The following is a 21,831-nucleotide window of genomic DNA, read 5'->3' as shown; positions in this document are numbered from 1 at the left end:
TTGTGTGGATGGATTCAGTTAAATATTTTGTGGGATGTTCGTTTCCCTAAAAATCTCAGGAGATCCTGTTCTCTTACTCCTCCTTTTTGAGGGGAGTATTGTTTTGGAGGGGTTTTACGTGAAGGCAGGTGTAAGAGACAGTGGGCAGAGAAGACTATTTGCTCTTTAGTAACATAAGGGGATAGATGGGGGCGGGATGTATAATAATAGTTCACACTTAAATATTTCTGAGCTCCTGCTCCCTTTGTGTTTCTGTCTGGTGATGCATTAATTAGGAAGCACTGAGCATTGCAGAAAAACAAATACTGGCATCTGTCCTGAGAGAAGACTGACTCATCCATATCACTGAAAGTCTGTTGCTTGACAATGCTATTAGTTTATCCATACAAACCTCCTGTTAGTGTCTAATTTTTAGGTGGGAATCAGTGATAAACAAAGTGTTAGTTTTGAATCCTAATGACTTGGCTGAGAGGTTTATAGGGGCCTGTAGTATAGCATAAGTGAGTTCAAACACCGAGTTGCTGATGCTGATTTCCCCCCCCCCCCGCAGTTTGGCAATATACCCCCTTTGTAGGTGCATGTATTGCAAAAATCAGCTCAGCTCTCCTATGTAGATTATCCTTCCAAAAAAACCTATTCTTGTGTATTCTGGAATTAGGTTTGAGTCAAAATAGTTAATTAAGGTGCTACTTCTGCAAATGGTTCAGGTTTATCTAGCTCTTCAGCCCATGGTGTCCTGTTAAATATAAAAACTAGCAGTATGGTCTGGTTTAAAAAGAAATAGTATTGGTTCATGTAGGGTGGGAGGAGGTTTGTGCTGAAGTGAGAAAAGGAATAATACTTTAATCATTACAGCAGTGTTTGGGATCCCTGAATACATAGGTCCAGTTTCCTGTTCTGCCACAGGCATCAGTGGAACTTGAGTGAGACAGTTATTCCCTGTGCAATTTCTTATTTATTTGTTTAAAAGAAGTAGTAATTAAAACCAAATGGAGAATCACAGTTCATTCTCTTACCATCTCTAAGACTGAGCAGAAATATATAAAGGTGGTTAGTTTGCGCTTAAAGACGATAATTTCAAATCAAATTTGTTTAATTTTCTTTGAGAGTAAAGAGAGAACTACCAGGAGAACATACTGCCAGCAATATGGGCAGTCGGGTCTCCAACCCGTCTCATGCAGGATGGTATTTCCTTCCCAGATTGTTAATTCTTATCTACTCAAGGAAATAAATAGTCCTTTCCTGTCTTGCTGGACACACTAATGACTGACTGTAGCCTTGCTTGTCATATAATGAAAACTATTTAGGAGGCAAATTACTAGAACTGGAATTAGAACAACTCAAGTTTATTTCAATGTTTGCAAGGGCTAGAAGTTGCATTCCTCAAAAAACAAACAGAGCCCTGTGCTAAGGCTTCTTCACTTAAAGAGATCCCAGTCTTTGGGAGGATTTCTTTAATAGGCTGAGAAAATTGAAATTATTTGGAGGTGTCAGTGCCCCAGTATTACCTTAAACAGTCTAAAGTGGTGGGAACGGGAAAGAAGTTGATTTTCCAAGCAAAGTGATGCCAGTTTGCTTGAGTAATGTTGCTTGCTTTATTGGTGTAAATTTGGGACCAGTTACCTTTAATATGTATTAATCTACAGATATAAGTAAACTGGAAGGACAGCTTGCAGATGCAGTGGCTTTTCGACAAGAACATGAAGACTCTCTACACAAGTTGAAAGGACTAGAAAAACAGTGCAGAGTACTGCGGCAAGAAAAGGAGGACCTTCATAAGGTATTGATCCAAAGATAGATATGTTTAAAAATGATCATGTAAAGTAGTTACAGAACAGTTCTGTTGTGATTGCAATATTAGTGTTTTAAATGCTGCTTTTTAAAACTATACTGAGATGTTAGTGAACCTGTTAATTTCATTAGCAATACAGTAGTTTTCCAAAGTAGCACACTTTGTTTTTTGGAAGTTGATAGGCATCTTATTTATTTCAAATGTGTTCTGCTAGATGGAACAAACACCTAAAGAATGGTTTTAGTTTAACTGTTTAATTATTCTTAACTGTTTCAGTAGAAGTCCAAGGGCAATCAAGACAGATTTCAGGGCCTTGGGATGACTGGTTAAGGGATCAGGAGCACAAGCAGTGTTGTCTATCCTTTCAGTTGCAGGGAATGATGAGGGAAGAAACAAGAAGAGCCAGCAGATCAATACCTGGCTCCGAGCCTGGTGTCACTGGCAGAATTTTGTTTTTTGCTCATGGGTTGGTTTACACAACACCAGGCCTGCAGGCAACAGACAGGGTACACCTGTCTCAAAGAGGGAAAAGGATCTTTGCGCAGGAGTTAGCAGGGCTCGTTGAAAGAGGTTTAAACTAGATTTGAAGGGGGAAGGGATAAAACCAGGCTCGCCAGAGATAAGCCTGTGGGTGGCATACCAATGTTTGAGGGATGGTGTGCTAGCGAGGTCTTTCGGTCTGCCATCTCAGTGGAGGTACGGGATGGAGAGCCATGTGACAGCAAAAACGGAAGGGTTATTGATGTCTTAGAAACCATGGAAGCACCTGAGAATCGTCATGTAGGAATTAGGGCTTCTCCTCCCAAAAAGGTGGCGGGATCAATAGCCCAGATCAAGTGCATCTGCACCAATGCATGCAGCATGGGCAACAGAGGAGCTGGGAGCCATTGTGCAGCAGGAAAACTATGATAGAGTTGCCATCACAGAAACATGGTGCGATGACTCGCACAACTGGAGTGCTGCAATGGATGGCTATAAACTCTTCAGAAGGGATAGGCAAGGAGGGAGAGGCAGTGGGATAGCCATGTATGTTAGGGAGTGTTTTGACTGTCTAGAGCTTGACAATGGTGTTTGTGGGTAAGAATCAGGGGAAAGGCCAACAAGGCAGATATCATGGTGGGAGTCTGTTATAGACCACCCAACCAGGAGGAAGAGGCAGATGAAAATATTCTGTAAGAAGCTGGGAGAAGCCTCACAATCACTAGCCCTTGTTCTCGTGCTACACCACTTAGAGACACACAAGTCTATGGGGCCAGATGGGATCCACCCAAGGGTACTGAGGGAGCTGGCGGAAGTGCTCACCAAGCCACTTTCAATCATTTATCAGCAGTCCTGGCTAACCGGGGAGGTCCCAGTTGACTGGAAGTTAGCAAATGTGACGCCCATCTACAGGAAGGGCCGGAAGGAGGATCCGGGGAACTACAGGCCAGTCAGTGTGACCTCGGTGCCAGGGAAGGTTATGGAGCAGATCATCTTGAGTGCCATCACGCATCCCGTACAGGACAACCAGGTGATCAGGCCCAATCAGCATGAGTTTATGAAAGGCAGGTCCTGCTTGACTAACCTGATCTCCTTCTGTGACAAGGTGACCCGCTTAGTGGATGATGGAAAGGCTGTGGACGTTGTCTACTTAGACTTTAGTAAAGCCTTTGACACCGTTTCCCACAGCATTCTCCTGGAGAAACTGGCTGCTCATGGCTTGGACGGGCATACGCTTTGCTGGGTAAAAAACTGGCTGGATGGCCGGGCCCAAAGAGCGGTGGTGAATGGAGTTAAATGCAGCTGGTGGCCGGTCACCAGCGGCGTTCCCCAGGGCTCAGTACTGAGGCCAGTTCTGTTTAATATCCTTATCAACGATCTGGACGAGGGGATCGAGTGCACCCTCAGTAGGTTTGCAGACAACACCAAGTTGGGTGAGAGTGTTGATCTGCTTGAGGGTAGGAAGGCTCTACAGAGGGATCTGGACAGGCTGGATGGATGGGCCGAGGCCAACTGTATGAGGTTCAAGAAGGCTGAGTGCCGGGTTCTGCACTTGGGTCACAACAACCCCATGGAACGCTACAGGCTTGGGGAAGAGTGTCTGGAAGGCTGCCTGGCGGAAAAGGACCTGGGGGTGTTGGTCGACAGCCGTCTGAATATGAGCCGGCAGTGTGCCCAGGTGGCCAAGAAGGCCAGTAGCATCGTGGCTTGTGTCAGGAATAGTGTGGCCAGCAGGGCTAGGGAAGTGATTGGGCCCCTCACTACAAGAAAGACATTGAGGTGCTGGAGCACGTCCAAAGCAGGGCAATGATGCTGCTGATGGGTCTAGATCACAAGTCTTATGAGGAGCAGCTGAGGGAACTGGGGTTGTTTAGCCTGGAGAAAAGGAGGCTGAGGGGAGACCTTATTGCTCTCAACAACTACCTGAAAGGAGGTTGCAGCGAGGTGGGTATCAGTCTCTTGTCCTATTGCTTATTATTTGGGAGGAGAGGAAACGGCCTCGAGTTGTGCCCGGGGAGGTTTAGATTGGATATTAGGAAAAATTTCTTTACCGAAAGGATTGTCAAGCATTGGAACAGGCTGCCGAGGGAAGTGGTGGAGTCAGCATCCCTGGAGGCATTTAAAAGATGTGTGGATGTGGTGTTTAGGGACATGGCTTAGTGGTGGACTTGGCAGTGTTAGGTTAACGGTTGAACTTGATGATCTTAAAGGTCCTTTCCAACCTAAATGATTCTATCATACACAGGAGTTAAACTCAGATCTATGGCTAGTCATCAGTCCTGTAGATACCAAAAAGCGCGCATATATATATATATGTATGAAAGAGTTAATAGAGCTAGGTGACTGCTCCAGCTTGAGCCCGCTTACTCTTTATAATACGAAAAGGTTAATTATTGCTTAAGGCTGAGGATGACTTTTATGTAATTGCTGAGTTTATTTACTGTTGTGTACGTTACACCTTTGTTTGCCTCCTAAAATGTAACAATATCTTAGTTTAAGTCAGGAAAATATTTTACAGTGAAGTAAATAGGGGTTTGCATATACTATGTACCACTCTCAATAATATCAAAAAAAGCTACTTGTATTCAAGTAGCTAGTTTCGGAAAAGTCTAGCAGCCGTATTGTTCACGTGGCATTTAGATGGACCCAAAAGTAATCCACGGGCCAAAATCTCTGGGGTTTTTGTCCACTGGAATTTAACAGTCTCTCTTCTGTCTGTTAACCACTGGTAAGGGTTATTTACCAGAGTGTATGAGTAGCAGAGAAGGTAAATCTGCGCCTCCTGGTTTGAACACATGCCTTTTGGGAAGTTAATGAATGCTCCTGCCATACTCCTACTAACGGCAGAAAGTTTTAGAAGTCCGTTGGCCGGTATACATTTATTCTGTTGTCTAGTTCTGCTCTTTTTCTCCCACTCTCAAATGATTTTATGTAGAGCATTCAATCGGTATTTTAATCTTGTTAATTTTTGTTAACTACTTGCTGTAAAGGAAACAGCTTTTATACTTTCAATTAAAGTATTAGAGCTTCACAGTTTGTTCTAAGGAACATTCCTCAGTTTTCTGAAGAATTTCACGAGATTTGTTGCAGCATCTCAGTGCTAGTACAGTGTATTTGATGGCTCCCCTGAATGTGCTGTCTGCTAAAACATTCCTTTAAAAAAGGTTACTATTGTGCAGGTACATGGTAGTAATCTAAAATTAAGTTATTTAGAAGTGAGGTGGCCTTGTGCAGTCAGACTTATAAGAAAGATTTCTGAAATGCCAAAGGTACTCTTGGAGCTGCCACACTAGAAGCAGAATAACTGCTGTCTTGGTATGTTACTGCAGCTGCTTAGCCAGAAAAAAAAAAAAGTGTAAATTAAGAATTAGAAATAATATTTAGAAGTTATGTGAGGTGGTTGAGCTTTCAGTTCATGCTTACGTAGGTCCAGTTCCTTTCTTCTTGGAAAGAATATATGGAGCTCAAATGACTCTTTTTATTATATTTTTTTTTTTATTTAAACCAGCAACTTGTAGAAGCCTCAGAGAGATTAAAGACGCAATCCAAAGAATTGAGAGATGCCCACCAACAAAGAAAGCTAGCTGTGCAGGAGTTCTCTGAGCTCAGTGAGAGGATGGGAGACTTGCGGTCTCAAAAGCAGAAGCTGTCCCGGCAACTTCGTGACAAAGAAGAAGAGGTGGAAGTGAGCATGCAGAAAATTGATGCTATGCGACAGGACATCCGTAAATCAGAGAAGATCAGAAAAGAGGTAACTTGATCAAATAGCTAACAATAACATATTTCAGCAGCTGCTTATCCAGTATCTCATATGTGATTGTATTGAAAAATTGGGACTGTTAACGATAATTTACTTTGTCCATCTGTAAGAAGTTGCTCCAGTAACTCCTCCATATAACTTTGCTACAGTTCACAAAATGGATCTTGAATTTGTTTCTAAATGTTTTACTGATGTTTCAGGAAACGAACTGAGTCTTCTTTTTTGTTTGTACTCAGGCTGATGTTAATCTGGAGGAAACTATTCTTGCTATATGCCCAGCTTCTTAGTTCTTGTGTTTTGATTCTTGTAGACTGACTCATAGTCAGCTTGAAACCTAGAAAGCTTAACGTCTTCGTGTGCTTTAAGACTGGAGTATTCTGACTTCTTTTTTTTTTTTTTCCCCAACTGAATTTTTCTCTTCAGCTGGAGGGAGGAATAGTGATACAGACTAAATATGTGATTTTCCTTCCTCTGTAGTTAGTCATTGTAGGGAATGTCTGTAATACCTTTAAGCAAGTTAATTTCCAATTAGTATTCTAGGCAATTTATAGTTTTACTTAAGATGAAGTGGATAACCAGAAGAGGGCATAAGAAACAGCTACTGTGGTTAACCCAGAGTCTTTTAATCACTGAAAAATCATCAAATCTTATGTGTTCTTTGGGTGAAGTGTAGAAGAGAAATTCAAGAGCTTTATAAACATTGCTAGAAAACTTCTAGCAAATTGAAGGGCAGTCTATGAAAATGTAGTAAGAGATGAAGTTTCTCAGACTTTAATCCATGAATAAGAAGTGGTAGTTAACTGGGAAAGGCAAAGGGCTGTCGCACCTTGTCTCTAGAGCAGAATGCAGCAGGCATTCAAGTGTTGTTGCTTATTCAGTTCGATATTTCCATGCAGGGCTGGATAATCTCCTGTCTGTTCTTACAGATTCCTCTGTTCTCCCTTTCCTAACAGCTCTATCAGTCTTCTATTCAGAACATAGTCTATAAGTTCATTATTTTGGCCCACAATTCTAAATACAATCCTTTGAAAAACAACTTTGCTAGTTGAATTTGAATGCAGAAAAACAAATCTTACTCTTCCTGTCAGGTTTTAAAACTGTGCCACTATTGCTTGAGTTGCAACAGTTGCCTTAGTTGCCACTAAATCTAAATTGTCTTTCTGATAAGCTTCCTGAAGTCACTAAATGGATGATCAAGCTTGTTTTGTTCCATAATTGCAAGGTAAAAGTGTTCGGTGTTCATATTTGAAGTATTTTGCAATAATTTGGCTCAAAGGTTGGGATTTTTAAGCTGCCTTAGTAGATACTGAGGCATGGAGCTCACCTGTAAATGTGGGAGACTTTCTTCTTTCGCAACTGCAATGACTTCCTAGCGCCATTTCCTTCTCTTAGCATTAATAGGAAGCTGTGCAGTTATCGCTGCATGTACTTGCTGTAGTTCACATCAGTACAAAAAGTCATGTACTAATAGTTCTACTGCATGAGGCAGATGGATGCCTGGATCACTGAAGGCAAAACAATTATCATGACATTCTGAGATGATTATTATAGTGGTGTAACTTAAAATAGAAATAAGGAAAACTTGCTGCTCATCCATATGGAGGAAAGGAAATGAATGATACAGATAACACTATCTTGTGTTGAAATGACTTAAAATTATTCTTGTTACAGCTGGAAGCCCAACTTGAAGAAGTTGTAGCAGAAGCATCAAAAGAACGCAAGCTTCGTGAGCACAGTGAAGTCTTCTCCAAACAACTGGAAAATGAACTGGAAGCTCTAAAGGTTACATGTTTTTTGACAAATGTTTACTCATGGCACAGGAGCTGCAATAGTTTTGCTTACTCAACTGTTAATACCTGTGGGAGACTTAAAAACTACAGCATTACTAGAAACCTGACCTAACCTGTTCAACTTCATTTGCTTTTTTGCTTGGAAGACTTTAATATCTCATTGGACACTAATGTCTTGAAAATGTCCAGTTTATAGAAATTCTAAGCAGATACTGAACCAATGTGGTCCAAACCTGTTATCTCTGCAACCCGTTTGAACCCCTTATTAGGGTCATGTAAGCAGAGCAGTCACTTATGGGGCTTAATGGTTGGAGACAGGCACTGTTTAAATCACTCAGTGCCCAAATAAAAATTTTTCCCAAGTGCCACCAATTGGACAATTCTGATTTTAAATAATACTCCCAAAATATAAAGATCATAGTCTCTTCCTGATGGTTTCTCTTCTTCCTCTGCAGCTGAAGCAGGGAGGCCGGGCAGCAGGTGCCACACTAGAACATCAGCAGGAGCTTTCCAAAATTAAGTCTGAGCTGGAAAAGAAAATCTTATTTTATGAAGAGGAGTTGGTCCGACGAGAAGCATCACATGTTTTGGAAGTAAAAAATGTGAAAAAGGAAGTACATGATTCAGAGAGCCATCAGCTTGCACTGCAGAAAGAGATCATGATATTAAAGGATAAATTAGAGAAAACAAAGCGAGAAAGGTAAGCTTTTGGGCATGATTCATTAACTATGGATTTTTTTTTGTGTGTGTTGCATTGCATAGGTATCTGTGCAGGTTGGTATTTCACCTTAACTCTGTTTATTCCTTTTTGAAAATCCCAGTCTACAGGTTCAGCAATGTTATAAGTGTTTCTATTTCTTGTCCTTCTCCTTAGGCACAGTGAAATGGAGGAAGCAGTAGGAACAATGAAAGAGAAATATGAGCGTGAAAGATCTATGCTCTTGGAAGATAACAAAAAGCTAACAACAGAAAATGAGAGGGTAATTATTTTAGGAAACATTTTAAAGCAAACTATAGTTCTTACTTCGTTACTTTCTGGTGTTGAAGTAGTCTACTCATTGATCAGAACAGGATCTGTGAATGTTCAGGCAGTATCTGAATAAAACAAGTGTCGTTTTCGCCATATAAATGTCAGAGATCTGGCTAAATAGTAACTTTAACATCTCTGTAGTGCTCTGTGTGGGATTAATACCCACAACTCAGAGGGCACCACCTTCTGATTTCTTCATGAAGGGCGCACGGAGAGGGAAGCGTTTACAAAGACAGCCTGTTTTCCTGATGGCTTACAGTTAAACCTCATTCTTCTTGATGACCTCTACACTTGCTTTTACTTTTCCTTTGTTTTGGATTGGTTTGTGTGAACTGGCAATGTGTTCTTCTATACTCAGGAGCTGGTCTCCGGTTCCACAAAAAAAGAACCCCTTACAGTTCTTTGGTCTGTGTTAGAACTTCCAGATAGCCCAGGGTGGCTTGTTCAGATTCTGTAGGTGTGTAGACATACACATATGTAAAACATCTGAAAACTGACATAAGTCACAAATGCAATTAATCTTTTGTTTCAGCTCTGCTCCTTTGTTGACAAATTGACAGCACAGAATAGACAACTAGAAGATGAGCTCCAAGACCTAGCAGCAAAGAAGGAGTCTGTTGCTCACTGGGAGGCTCAGATTGCAGAAATTATTCAATGGTACGTGCTGTTTAGAGATCCAGATGGCCACTTTCAACTTTTGAAATATTGATTGGCTTTTTTTTTTTGTATAGCTAGGCCCTTTCTCCATGTCTGGGATCAACAAAAGCATGGTACTTCTGAGAGTTGATTAACTGTTTCTCTTCTGCTTTCTAGTATTGCTGAGTAGTAATGACAATTGAAATTGCTATTAAGTATGAAGGAGAGGGTTTTGGTGTCAGCTTGCTTCAGTCTCTAAAGTGATCATTAAATCACCCAATTTGGAATATTTTGATAAATTTATTCAGGAAGATGGTCATGATTTAAAAGGTCCATGTTAACGTATAGAACCTCACTAGCTGTACTAGACAAGCACTTGCACTTAAATCACAGGTCAGTCTTCCCTCTGTTATTTGCTGTTTTAGCAAGCTGTGTGCAAGTATTTTCAGCATGCAAGACAAGAAGAACTTGAAGGTAGCCCTTATAAAAATTGAGCAAGCAATATGCAGATCATGTTCCAAACAATAACAGTGAATCTCTGCAGAACTCTTGCTGATGGTGGAAGGGAAACTTCAGTTTCCCTAGCAACTGCCACAATCAAGAGAATCAGATAAAAGAAAAATCTAAAGCAGACAATCTAAGATGTATTCAGTTTTCTGTTGCTGGGAGAGTTTTCCCTGCTCTGTCCATTTCTGTTGTGTCCCTAAATCCAGTGCAGACACTGATTATTTGGTGGTACAGTATTTGGTGCTATGAGCCATGAAACTGTTAAGTAACAGTTTTTTGTAATTGCACAACAGGGTAAGTGATGAGAAGGATGCTCGTGGCTATCTCCAAGCATTAGCTTCCAAGATGACAGAAGAACTAGAATCATTGAGAAGTTCCAGTCTGGGGTCACGAACGCTGGTAAGAAAATAGCAAGCATTCAGGCTGTCCTGGGGATGTCTAAGAAGCTACATTTTTAGTTTCAGCTATCTGTTCATAATCAGAATTCTTTTCTAATAAATCCTCTGCTCTGCTTTCTAGTTTTTATCTATTGCTTGTGAAATCCATCTAGGTAATCTGATCAGAATTTGATAATTACAGGGGGTGATTGTTTCTTACTAATATCTCCCATCACAAACTGCTTTAAACAGTACAGAGGAGAGAAGAAACAATAACTTAAACCATTAAAGGGGAGTACAGAAATGTACCTCATCACGTTAGATGCAAGTGAATAATTTTAATTGCCGTTACACTGAGATAACAAAGTAAGTTTTCTTTTGTGAACAAGTATTAACTGGTTGATACTGTTACAAACTAGTGACACACTGCGAGCATGTAGCTTTATTTACATACAGAAAAATGAGACCTTATGCCATAATTTTCCCATACAGTAGTAACATGAATTCCAAAAAAAATCTGCAAAATAGAAGAGCTCTCACAAAGGAGTATGGTTTCAAAGATGAAAACACTGTTTTGCCTTGGCAGGTACTAAATACCTGCATAAGGAAAGGGAGAGCCATTTGCAGCTAGGCATGGAAGCCCACGTCCCTAGCGATGCCAGTCAGCACAGTCTGCCATGCAAAGAGTCCATCTGCTGCTGGTTTATACAGATAAGAAGGTACTCACCCCTTCCAAACCTATGAATAGGGGAGAGTAAGAGAAAGTTATGACTTCCTATAAGCTAACATTTGCCTACGTCATCAAGAGACGGTTGTAATATTGAGAGGTTTAATAGGAAGAAAGATCAGATCAAATGCAGTTGGCATTTTCTTCTTAGCTACTGCCAGAATAAAGAACGCTGTCTGTTCTTTATATTACAACCGATTTTGTAACTTCAGCAGAACCTGATCTAAGGCAATTATATCTCAACATAAAAAATGCCTCTCACTTTCATGACTGTTTGCAAGTTCATGTGTGACTAGAGAGGTATCCATGAGGGAATATCAAAAATGTAGTCCACACTGAAAAATGCCTGGAAAAGCTCAGAATATTAGCTTCTGGGGGTAGTAGGGTGGAATTGCATGGTGCATGCAGAAGTATAGTGTTTGCTACTTAGCAAGCGTGAGAATTGTTTAGGCAAACGTTCTAGGTATCTTGGGTATCTCAAGACCCGGATTATTTCATTTTTTTTCATGGTTTTGTCACTCTTGGTATGTTTTAGATTAGTATGTTTTACATTAAATATTGACATTTATCTCATGTTTGAAAGTCCAGCATGTCACTGTGCAAGTTTTTTACTCTTTTCTAGATTGGACAATGAAAACTAGCCATTTTCAATGGGTTCTCTGTTTGACTTTCATGCTCAGTGATCCGGCATACTGGTTTCAAGCATATTGTGTTAGTGGTTTAACTAATATAAAAATTGCTCATTACTTCATTTTTGTGTAACAAAGTCTGACTATCAACTGATTTCCATGTAGCAGGTACACTGTCCATGACTAATTAGAAGACCATTCTCTGAACCAGTGTGAAAGCTAATTTATGTCTTTGAACAAGAACAGAAATATCTTTAGACAGTTGATACTAATATTCAGTAACTTACTGCAACAGGATCCACTTTGGAAAGTACGACGCAGTCAGAAGTTGGATATGTCAGCTAGGCTGGAATTACAGTCCGCCCTTGACGCAGAAATTCGTGCCAAACAACTAGTTCAAGAAGAGCTACGAAAAGTTAAAGATGCAAACATATCTTTTGAAAGGTAATAAGGGCTTTGGTTCTGTTTGGGTTTTAATGTACTGCTCTAAACTGCTGATTAGAATAGTAACAACTTTCTTAAAAAGGCCTCTTGTGCCTGGGATATTGGAGTTTGCCAGAAAAATCCCATTCTACAGACTACACATTTCTTACATAGTCAAATGAGAACTGCAAAAATTTCAAGTAAACATTTTACTGCTGTGAATAGCTTGGTAATAAGATACAGATCTCAGGCACCTGAGGGGAAAAAAAGCATAAGAGCAAATTCAAAACCTTTTCTTAGACTGACTGGAGAGTAGACATATTCTTGGGAATTAAAAGCCAAACTAGTATTAGAATAATTTTGTTTGGCAGATATCTGCAGTGATAGCAGGAGCCTCAAGTACAGTTTTCACTATCTAGTCAAGTAGTGAGGTGCCTATTTAGGGGAAAAGTAAAATTAATCAGCCTTAAAAAAAAAAAATAAATTAAAAAACCACCACTCCTCAAAAAAAAAAAAAAAAGGCATTTTCCAAAACTCTGAGATGTAGGACCAGAAATTAACAACGCTGTGCACTGGCATTCCTGCCTTTGAGGTATTTCACATTGCATTTTGTGTTGTTTTAGTAAATTAAAGGAATCGGAAGCAAAAAATAGGGAACTGTTGGAAGAGATGGAAGGTTTGAAGAAAAAACTGGAAGAAAAATACAGAACAGATTCAGGTAATTAAAGTTAATGTGTTTTAACAGAGTTCTAACACCACCTGCAGTGTTGCCTTTTAGCTAAGCCTGTTCTGCTTTGGGTTTTAGGTCTCAAACTTCCAGACTTTCAAGATTCCATTTTTGAATATTTCAACACCTCTCCTCTTGCACGTGATCTGACTTTCAGAGTGAGTTATTACATAAAATAACTATAAAAATGTGATAACTGAATTATATTTTTATTATGTAAAAGTAACACTTGGGCACTATATGGTACGTTTGGATCTGGCATATTAGCCAAATTAGTGTGACACAGAATTGGACGCCCAGTAGATGTCAAATTGCTTGGCATTTTGTAGAGAAGCTGGCACCTTTGGGAAATATTCCCAGAAGTTCACGTTAATTATTACCCATTCTAGCTTCTTTGTTTAGGTTAATCTCAAATGTTTGGCTAAATAATATATATTCAGGGTTTTTTGGAAAGGCTGACACACCCTGTTACAAATAAGGAATTAAATGCTTTGCAGTTGGAAGATGCTGGTTAATACAATGCAACATATTCACACAGTTCAAGGAGTGTTTAAACAGATGTGTAAAATTGTTGGCTCCAGATCTTAATGGAGTGGTTAGAGTAGAAGGAACTGGGAAGAGAATCAGAGGACCCACTGATGTTGGTATAATAAGTTTATCATGACACACCCTCTGATCCTTAGAAAACTAATCATACAAATCACAGCTCCAGGTGGGTGTTTCACTTTAAAAGGTTTGTGAATTCCCTGAGGAAGCAGCTATTAAATGCAACATTGAATCACATTTCCTTACTTCATGAACTCTTGATCTGTGAAGATTTTCTGGGATTTTTTTTTGCAAAACGTACAGACAGTTTAGGATAAAAGCAAGAACTTGAACTGGAAAGAATAATCTGTTAAGTTTATGGAGCTGAGTTAAAGGGGCTCAGGTTAAAACTTCATCAGTCTGGTTAGATTTTTATATCTGAAATGTGTAATCTCCACCACCCCCCCACCCCCATCCCCCAAATTGTCACTGTTGCTAAAAAGAAAGCCTGTGGACATGCTGTGATATTTGTATACACGTTGTGTATGTGCTGTTCCCACTCAGAAAATGTCCACGCTGGCTTTCTTGCTGAAGCGGCAAGATGTGCTATATGGATGAGATGAAGGGAAGACAGAGAAACATGATATATGCTACTATCTGAATAATAAGTTTTATCTACTGACCTTGATATTTTAAAACATTGCTTTAAAAAGTACCAGATATATTTAAAACACTAACATGTAGAATACCAAGCCCATAACTAATCAAGATTCCATTCTACAGATCCTGCAATAAATACATAGTCGCTATGGAAATGCAGGTGGCATTTTCTGATGAATTACATTAAAATTGCTTTTACTGTACTTAATGACTTCCATTAACAATTTTTTTTTTTCACATGTACTTATAAAGATAGTCCGTGTCATCTTCTCTGGGTTAATTTAGTTTGAATAAACATCATTTGGCCATATAACAAATTTTATTTAGCTAGCCTACTAATACTCTATCTGAAGTTTTCCTGTGGGTGATAAGTGATCATTTTTATCCCTCATATCTGTTACAACAAAGGATTCTGTTTCTTCTTCGTCTACATCTTCTCTGCTAGCCTTTTGGGAAGAAGTAAGTTTTTGCTAGTAGTTTTGTCTCCTTATTTTGTTGTGACCTGTCATAGTAAAAATGGCCTTCTAAAACTAGATATTTTGCTTCCTTAACTTCTCTATAACTTAATCCACTAAATAGAGCTAGTTTAGTTTTCTTTTAATACCTCTTTACAGGCTTACTATTATGTATTTTGACTATCTGTATGGCTAAAGCTGAATCACACTTAGCATTTTTAAATAGTTCATATTACATAATGGTACAATTTGGTCTTAAATGGCCTAGCCCTACCAATCAATTCATAACAAAAAAAATAACATATCTGAACATATTTAGTGAGCTAACTGAACTTGAGCCATTTTCCTGTCTAAACTGGCTGGGAAGTGAGTGGTTCATTACTTGTTGCCTTTAGTGCTAATTACATCATTGATGTGAAGTCTAATCTGATGTTTGTTAATCATGATTTTCATGATGTCCTCAGAGTACAGTAATACAGTATCCTACTTCCACACCCAGCTTCTTTAGCTCTGGAATTGTAGCATACTTCCCCCTTGTGCTGGCAATTAGTAGTTGCTAATTTAAGTGTGAAATTAATAGAAGGCTTGTAATGGATGCTAGTCTTAAATTTTAGTGAAATAAAAGACAATGTGATTAAGTAGACATGATTCTTTTAATGACAGAGGCCAACCATTTTTAAACAACTTTTTAAAAGATTGTGTAGTACTACTTTAAGAATTTTTCTTGTGGCAGAATTGCTGGCTGCTGTGTGCTAGAAAAATCCTGGTGTAGGAAGCTACCATGAGAAGCAAGCTATTTTATGGATGATTGCCAAGCTTCTCAAACATCATTCCATACCTGCATGCAAGAGATTAGACACAGCCTGGCTGGGAGAAGGCAGCTGTTACAGCATTTATGCTGCCTACTATCAGGTTTTGCATTTCAGTACTTCCAGCTTTACAGCTTTTCCATGAGAGGGCAGGGTTTGTTTTGAGGAAAGTTTTTGTTGTTTTTTTTTTTTTTTTCCCCCCAGAGTGGAAAGTTGTTAGATGTATGTGTACTGCATATAGAAATCAGCATTGTTTTTTGTTTCCATTTTGTTGACGTGAGAACACTTCATCAGATCTGTGGTACCTGATCTAACATGTTTGCTGTCACTTTTGCAGACCAGTTCTATTAGTGAGCCGGAAACACAGGGTCCCAAGTCAGAAGTTTCACCGTCTACTTCAGTTGTAACTGCAGAGCAACAACAAGAAGTAAGAGAGCCGTTATTTTACCCTGAAGAGTAATTCGCTAGAAAGTCTCTCTGTCTTGTTCATGATAAACATATATTGCAGCATTCATTATGAAGAAGCAGGATTGAATGTTGCTTATTTGCAATGTGTCAGTGTTAATTGCACCTGCTTTGAGGACAGTTGCAAATGAAACCTTTTCGCTGGCTCTGTGTATGTTGATGTACCTCATTTTCATATGTTTTCTGTATTGCTGGTTGTTTGTTAGTGTGCAGGCTTTCCTGTGAGTGCTTTAAAACACAATCTGTTTCTATTAAATCAGAATGGCGATTAAAGTTTTGATAATTTTCAAAAAGAAAAAAAAAATCAGAAAACAAGCTTTGCCACCCCGATCTTGAAGCAAATTCTTGAAGCCTCATTTTGCTCAATTGCAGTTTTTTGTGATTCAGGAACCAATTCGGCTTCAGAGGATGCCTGCTGCTCCTTCCCCCACCATTCAATCCATTTCTCTAGCTGTACCAAAGGTAGGGGGATTGTGCTAACCTTATTCTAAAGAACAAAGGAAAAAATATCATTTATAAATTAGCCCTCCGTGTTTGTTCTTGTCCTGTTTGGGTTTGTCATGTGTGTGTTTGTTTAGGTCTGTGTTTTTAATCAAATGTTTCCAAATGCAAGTTGATGGGTTTTGATTTGTCAGAAGGGATGACAAAAAATAGTTGGTTATAGGTTTGGGTTTGAGTGTCTTATGCAGTTGGAAATAAAACTGTTGCTGTTGACTTGCAGTACTTTTTACATGCTGCACATACTTAAAAGAAGCCCAGGTTTAATAATATACACTCTGATATACTGGAGGGTGGTGACGGGAGATGCTTGCATTACATATGTACAGAAAGTGAAAAGTTATTTTTTGTCCTGAATGTATCTTTCAGCCTAAAGCTCACCAACTCAGTATCAAGTCATTCACAAGCCCTACTCAGTGTAGTCATTGTACCTCTCTTATGGTGGGATTAGTTCGACAAGGTTATGCCTGTGACGGTGAGTCAGTTAAACTTTTTATATTTTCAGCAAGACCCTGAAAAAATCATCCCAAAATACTAATGTGTTTTAAGGCAACATTTCTTTGGGGAGGGAATGAAAGAGAGAGGTGGCTGCCACTGAATGGTTCTCCTTTCTTTTGCATCATCATCAGACTTCTAAAGTCAAAGAATTAATATAAGCCCTCATGTTTCCCTTTCATATTACTAATTAATTCTGCTACCATTAGTGCTGTTATAGTGTGAGTTGTGGGGGGAGGCGGGAAAGGCAGGACGGTTTTCAGTTTCCATAGTGGAGAAGACTACAGGAATGCTGTAGTAACATGAATCTGAGTCTGTCTCTTTTGTGCTACACTGATCATAAACCCCATATGTTGGGAGGACCATTTGCTAGGCTTTTTGGCCTGTAGCCTGTCTTGCTGTCCATTAGTTTTATTTAAAATGCTTTCTCTGATGCATGTGTCACTATTGAATTCCATGTTTGAGTATATGGAGGTATTTTTATTTGAAAATACTTACCTGTATCTTGATTAGACACATGAACTCAGTAAGTAGTCCACAAATCTGTTGAAGACACTACAGTATAAATAACCTTATTGTATTTCTGTGTCCAGTGTAGTTCTTGCTAGTGACACCCTCTCCACTGACATCTTCAGTATCATATTCAGATTGCCTCATCTGCCTTCAGGGCTTTTTTTCCTGGCAGATCTTCTGGTGGCGGTTCTTCCCCAGGAGCACCTATCACTCTGCCAGCACTTGCCCTGGGGCTGCCTTTTGTCTCCTGTTGCTGACAGTTCTGAACTCTTGTTTTGCATCTCTTCCTGCAAGTTTGAAACGGTCGTTTTCCCTTAGTGTAGCTATCAACTTCACTCTTTTTTTCCTTGTGTATTTTGATTAAGCTCTGCATCATTAGTTTTCCAGTTTGCCTCTTCTACTCCAGATCTTGATAGCTACAGAAAAAACTAGAATCACATTGACATAAGAATAGAGATGACTCCAGTAGAACAAAACTTTGCCCTGTTCCACTCGCAATCACTTGCTTTTCCCAATTCCTCCTCTTTTCAATGCTGGAGACTACGGAAAAATACAGCGGCACTTCCAGAGGCCTGTGGAACTGGCTATATCCTGTGGATTTTCCTTATTCTGCAACTGGTGTGCCTCGATATGTAGTCACAAATAATTATGATGCCTCCTGAAAGAGCTGAATTTATTATCTGGTCTTGGGGAGCACCTACAGTACTTTGCGTGCATGACTTTTTGGTAACCCCTGTCCTCCTGGGAGCAACTGTAGCTCAAAGAACAAGCCAGGCAGCCTGCTCTGGGCTGCCCTCTCTCCTGGCTGTTCCCTTGGGCATCGTGAGGAGGAGGTTTGTAGGCCAGTCTGTGGCTCTAGCAGAAGCAGGCTGTTTCCAGGTTTTCTGGAATCCTTTGAGCCTTTGTAATTACGGGACTAGATGTGCATAGGGTATCTGCCAGATGCCCAGTTCTGAGAATATGGTTAGGATGAAGCACAGGATAGATCACAGTGCCATGCCACTCTCCCACTGCCTTCCCAAGCCTACTCGTAGAAACAGGGTAGCTGGGACCAACCAGGCAAAATCTCTGTGGAAGGATCTGGTGCATAAACTGTGGGTCGGGTGCCTCGATATAACATGTTAATTCATTCCGCAGTTCTTGTGGTCTGTCTCATGTGAAGTGGTGTATATTCTGAGTTTTTTCTGTGTAGTGCTTCTGTGTGAAGTGCTCTATAGACGAGACCTAGAGACCTCTGTCCCTTGCTGGTGCAGCACAAAGTGGTACAAAGTGGTGTAAATGGTAAGAAAGGATGCAACGATTAGTATAGATGTTTGCTCCTTATTTGAACTCTGAGATATATATATGCCCCTTTCACCATACAGTGTTTCAGTCCTTGTCCCCTCGTTTCTACTTTATTATGCTTTCAAGTCTATTGCCTGTGTTTAATAGTTTAACCCTTTCTGGTTTTATGATCAGTTTAGTTTTAATTTGTCTTTGCAGTATTCTTGCATACTTGGATCAAATTAAACACCTACTATATTTATCTTGTCTCCTATCTCTGCCCTGTAATTTTTATTCCTCCTTTATTAATACTCTTTCTCTTCTGTGACTGGGTTAGTTACTGCTTAACACCAGTGAGGCTGACCAACTCCTTTTCCTTCTGGAAAATGCTTTCATAAGTTGCCTTGAAATGTGGACTCAGTTCTTGCCCTTTATGGAAGTAATAGGCTTAAAAGAGAAAATAAAAGCACTTTGGAGAGTCTCATACAATATCTAGGTGTGTTCACTCCTTTAGCATAGTGGGCTGTTGCAATATTTGACTGCCAGTTTCAGTGTGATTAGTTAATTTGCTGAGTGTAAGGGTAGACTACGTTAATCTCCTGTTATGATTGTCTCACACACATTTCACTGTGAATTTTCTCTTTTGTACTTAGTGTGTTCATTTGCATGCCATGTTTCCTGCAAGGATAGCGCACCTCAGGTCTGTCCCATACCCCCTGAGCAAGCCAAAAGGCCTCTTGGAGTAGATGTGCAAAGAGGAATAGGAACTGCCTATAAAGGTTATGTCAAGGTAATAGTCTTTTGTTCTTGGACAAGAGAAAAATACTAAACTTCACTTACAGCTATGCAGCTTGGAACCTCTGAGTATGTTTAAACAGATCTCCTGAATTGTGCTAAAGCCTTAAGGCTTTGTGTGCCATATATGTAACTTATTTAACCTTCGTTGCTTTAGATGTGGGAGAAACAGTTGGTTTTACTACAAGAGCTGAAGGTTAGTAGATTAGTAGCTACAATGTTCATAAGCGGCAGGGGGGGGAAAAGCATGCTTTAAGGAAGAATTTCTGCCATTGTTGATGTAAGCATAATATGCAAGGTAAACTGTCCTGCCATTTTGGCATTTGTGGAATATACAAGTCCCATTGTTTGTCCTAATACTACCTAATGTATTTATTAAACTGTAACAGGGAATGGTTGGACTTAAGGGGGGAAAAATGATTGCTTGATTATTTGACATTTTTCACTCTGTTTTGAAGGGCAAGTAGAACGTGTTCTAATTCCGTTGATCTAAGTATAAGCTTTTCTAAATGTCCCTGCTTTCTGTGTCTACTGCATGTGCTTACATTTAATAAGCAATCAGTTATTTATACGCAGGTCCCAAAGCCTACAGGAGTTAAGAAAGGGTGGCAGAGGGCTTATGCAGTTGTCTGTGACTGTAAACTGTTCTTATATGATGTGCCTGAAGGAAAATCCACCCAGCCTGGAGTTGTTGCAAGTCAAGTCTTGGATCTCAGGTTTGTATTATTATGACAGAGTAGAAATCCTCTGTATTTTTTTCCTAACAGGAATATTTATTTATAGTACACAAGAAACTTAAAGATCATGAGAGCTCTGGTCTGAGAAGACCTGTGTGTTCTTTATATAGACTGCAGCTAAGTTTAGGCTGAACGAGTTGGCTCAACAAGTCGCATAAGTGACTTTATAGTCACTTATACTACAGTCACTAATATTTACAGTATTAGCATGCTTCTTCATAAAATTCCACATGCACACATGGAAAACAAATAGACTTTGGTAGTTTGGTTTTTTCCCTGCACTCTGACCTCAACATTGAGTCACAGATCATCCCATAGCCAGTAATTTCAGGAATGTTAGAAAAACTGAAGTAGTCTTCAGAAAAGCACCAACTAATTTACAGTGCCAGTGGCTCTGACCCTGCCTTCTCACAGGAGTTATTTTTTCATGGTGAACCATTTGAACCACTGAACACTGTCTACAAAAGATCTGAGACTTACATTGATCAGAGTAACCAAGAAGGTTTTTTATTTCAATTTATGGAAATATCAAGAAAGCGTAATACCTTTTAATGTTACAGCACCTTCTCTCTCTGTTGACTATAAAGTTAGCGTTCACAGGCACCTTGATTTATATTTTTTCCAGACAGTAGTACCGTGGGGTTGCACCACTACTGCTGTTCTCTTCTCATATTTATTCTCTGAGAACCGTCAGTGTCAGCTCTCTCTGACATGCTGGCAGCGGGAGCAGAAGCGCGGAAGTATTGCACATAACAGCATTCACATCAGTACATTGCTTGAAGCAACTCAGCCAGATATTATACCAACTGTCCCATGCTTTATCTGCTTATTGTAGCTACCTCTTTGAGTCTGTCTTCTGAGGATTCTTAGATGTTTTAATAGACATTAACCACCACAGCTATGAATTCTAGCATGGGCAAGTTTCAGGCATTAGTGTCATCTTTACACTAAAATTGGCAATTATGGTGATCAACTTGGTCAAATTCAGTTAAAAAGGCTTGTGTAGACAAGCCCTCTGGGGTGGAGCACTCTGAAATGCAAAAGTTGTTCTGATGTCTGTTTATTTTACTGTAATAGAGAATAAAATCTAGCTGTTTTGAAAACCCTTATTTGAATCTCACAAACTATAATTATGTTGCCAAGAGCTTTTTATGTGATTTTTCTTTTTTTCCGAAGGCCCCTCTCTTGCTACACATTGAGGTATGAATTATTCATTTCTAATGTGTCTGCTGGGCTGGAAGAGCAATATTCCTGCTGCTAATTGTAGAATAGGTGTGGTCGGTAAACCAAAACTACAGAAAGCCACCCCACGTAACTTCAGGTGGACTGAGTTACACGTACTGAATGCCGTAGAAACATAACTAAAGCTTGTGAGTTGTTTGGGTCAAAGGTGGTTAGAGCAAAACAAAGCAGCGATGGCAGTTGTGACCTCTGTGCGGTGTTAGGAGATTGCAGCCTATCGAAACAGTTGTGATATCAATTAGATTTTGCTGAATGATGTTAGTGTGTGCATGTATGTGATTCTCTTCCTCTCTTTTTTACTAGAGATGAAGATTTTTGTGTGAGCTCTGTCCTAGCATCGGATGTAATACACGCAACTCGTAAAGACATCCCTTGTATATTCAGGGTATGGTTACCAATTTACTCTTAAAGAAAGTACAAGTTAAATACCAGTGTTTTGTTTTGATAGTAAAGTACGTTATCTATATTTAATGTTTATGAAATGTGTAGAAGAACA

The 21,831-nt window shown here is 39.6% G+C and overlaps 1 protein-coding gene across 6 annotated transcripts in view; it reads left to right on the top strand.

Annotated features, from left to right (window-relative positions):
• Positions 1-21,831, top strand: part of CDC42BPB (CDC42 binding protein kinase beta) — a 99,958-nt gene that overhangs the window by 61,434 nt on the left and 16,693 nt on the right. For 2 of the 6 annotated variants that reach the window (XM_050898326.1, XM_050898324.1), the window contains exons 12-27: positions 1,647-1,780; positions 5,781-6,023; positions 7,704-7,814; positions 8,278-8,522; positions 8,697-8,802; positions 9,385-9,509; positions 10,289-10,394; positions 12,024-12,172; positions 12,775-12,869; positions 12,957-13,036; positions 15,665-15,754; positions 16,165-16,254; positions 16,660-16,765; positions 19,215-19,351; positions 19,933-20,072; positions 21,639-21,720. In XM_050898326.1, coding sequence (XP_050754283.1) covers positions 1,647-1,780; positions 5,781-6,023; positions 7,704-7,814; positions 8,278-8,522; positions 8,697-8,802; positions 9,385-9,509; positions 10,289-10,394; positions 12,024-12,172; positions 12,775-12,869; positions 12,957-13,036; positions 15,665-15,754; positions 16,165-16,254; positions 16,660-16,765; positions 19,215-19,351; positions 19,933-20,072; positions 21,639-21,720 — 2,039 coding nt within the window. Of the gene's footprint in view, positions 1-1,646; positions 1,781-5,780; positions 6,024-7,703; positions 7,815-8,277; positions 8,523-8,696; positions 8,803-9,384; positions 9,510-10,288; positions 10,395-12,023; positions 12,173-12,774; positions 12,870-12,956; positions 13,037-15,664; positions 15,784-16,164; positions 16,255-16,659; positions 16,766-19,214; positions 19,352-19,932; positions 20,073-21,638; positions 21,721-21,831 lie in introns of all 6 variants that reach the window. The other 4 variants (XM_050898330.1, XM_050898329.1, XM_050898325.1 and 1 more) reach the window with 3 other exon arrangements.

Source organism: Gymnogyps californianus, chromosome 5 (assembly GCF_018139145.2).
Source record: "Gymnogyps californianus isolate 813 chromosome 5, ASM1813914v2, whole genome shotgun sequence".
In the NCBI taxonomy this organism is placed as follows: Eukaryota; Metazoa; Chordata; class Aves; order Accipitriformes; family Cathartidae; genus Gymnogyps; species Gymnogyps californianus.
Note: the sequence above shows the minus strand (reverse complement) of the source record. Positions and strands in the feature narration are given on the sequence as shown.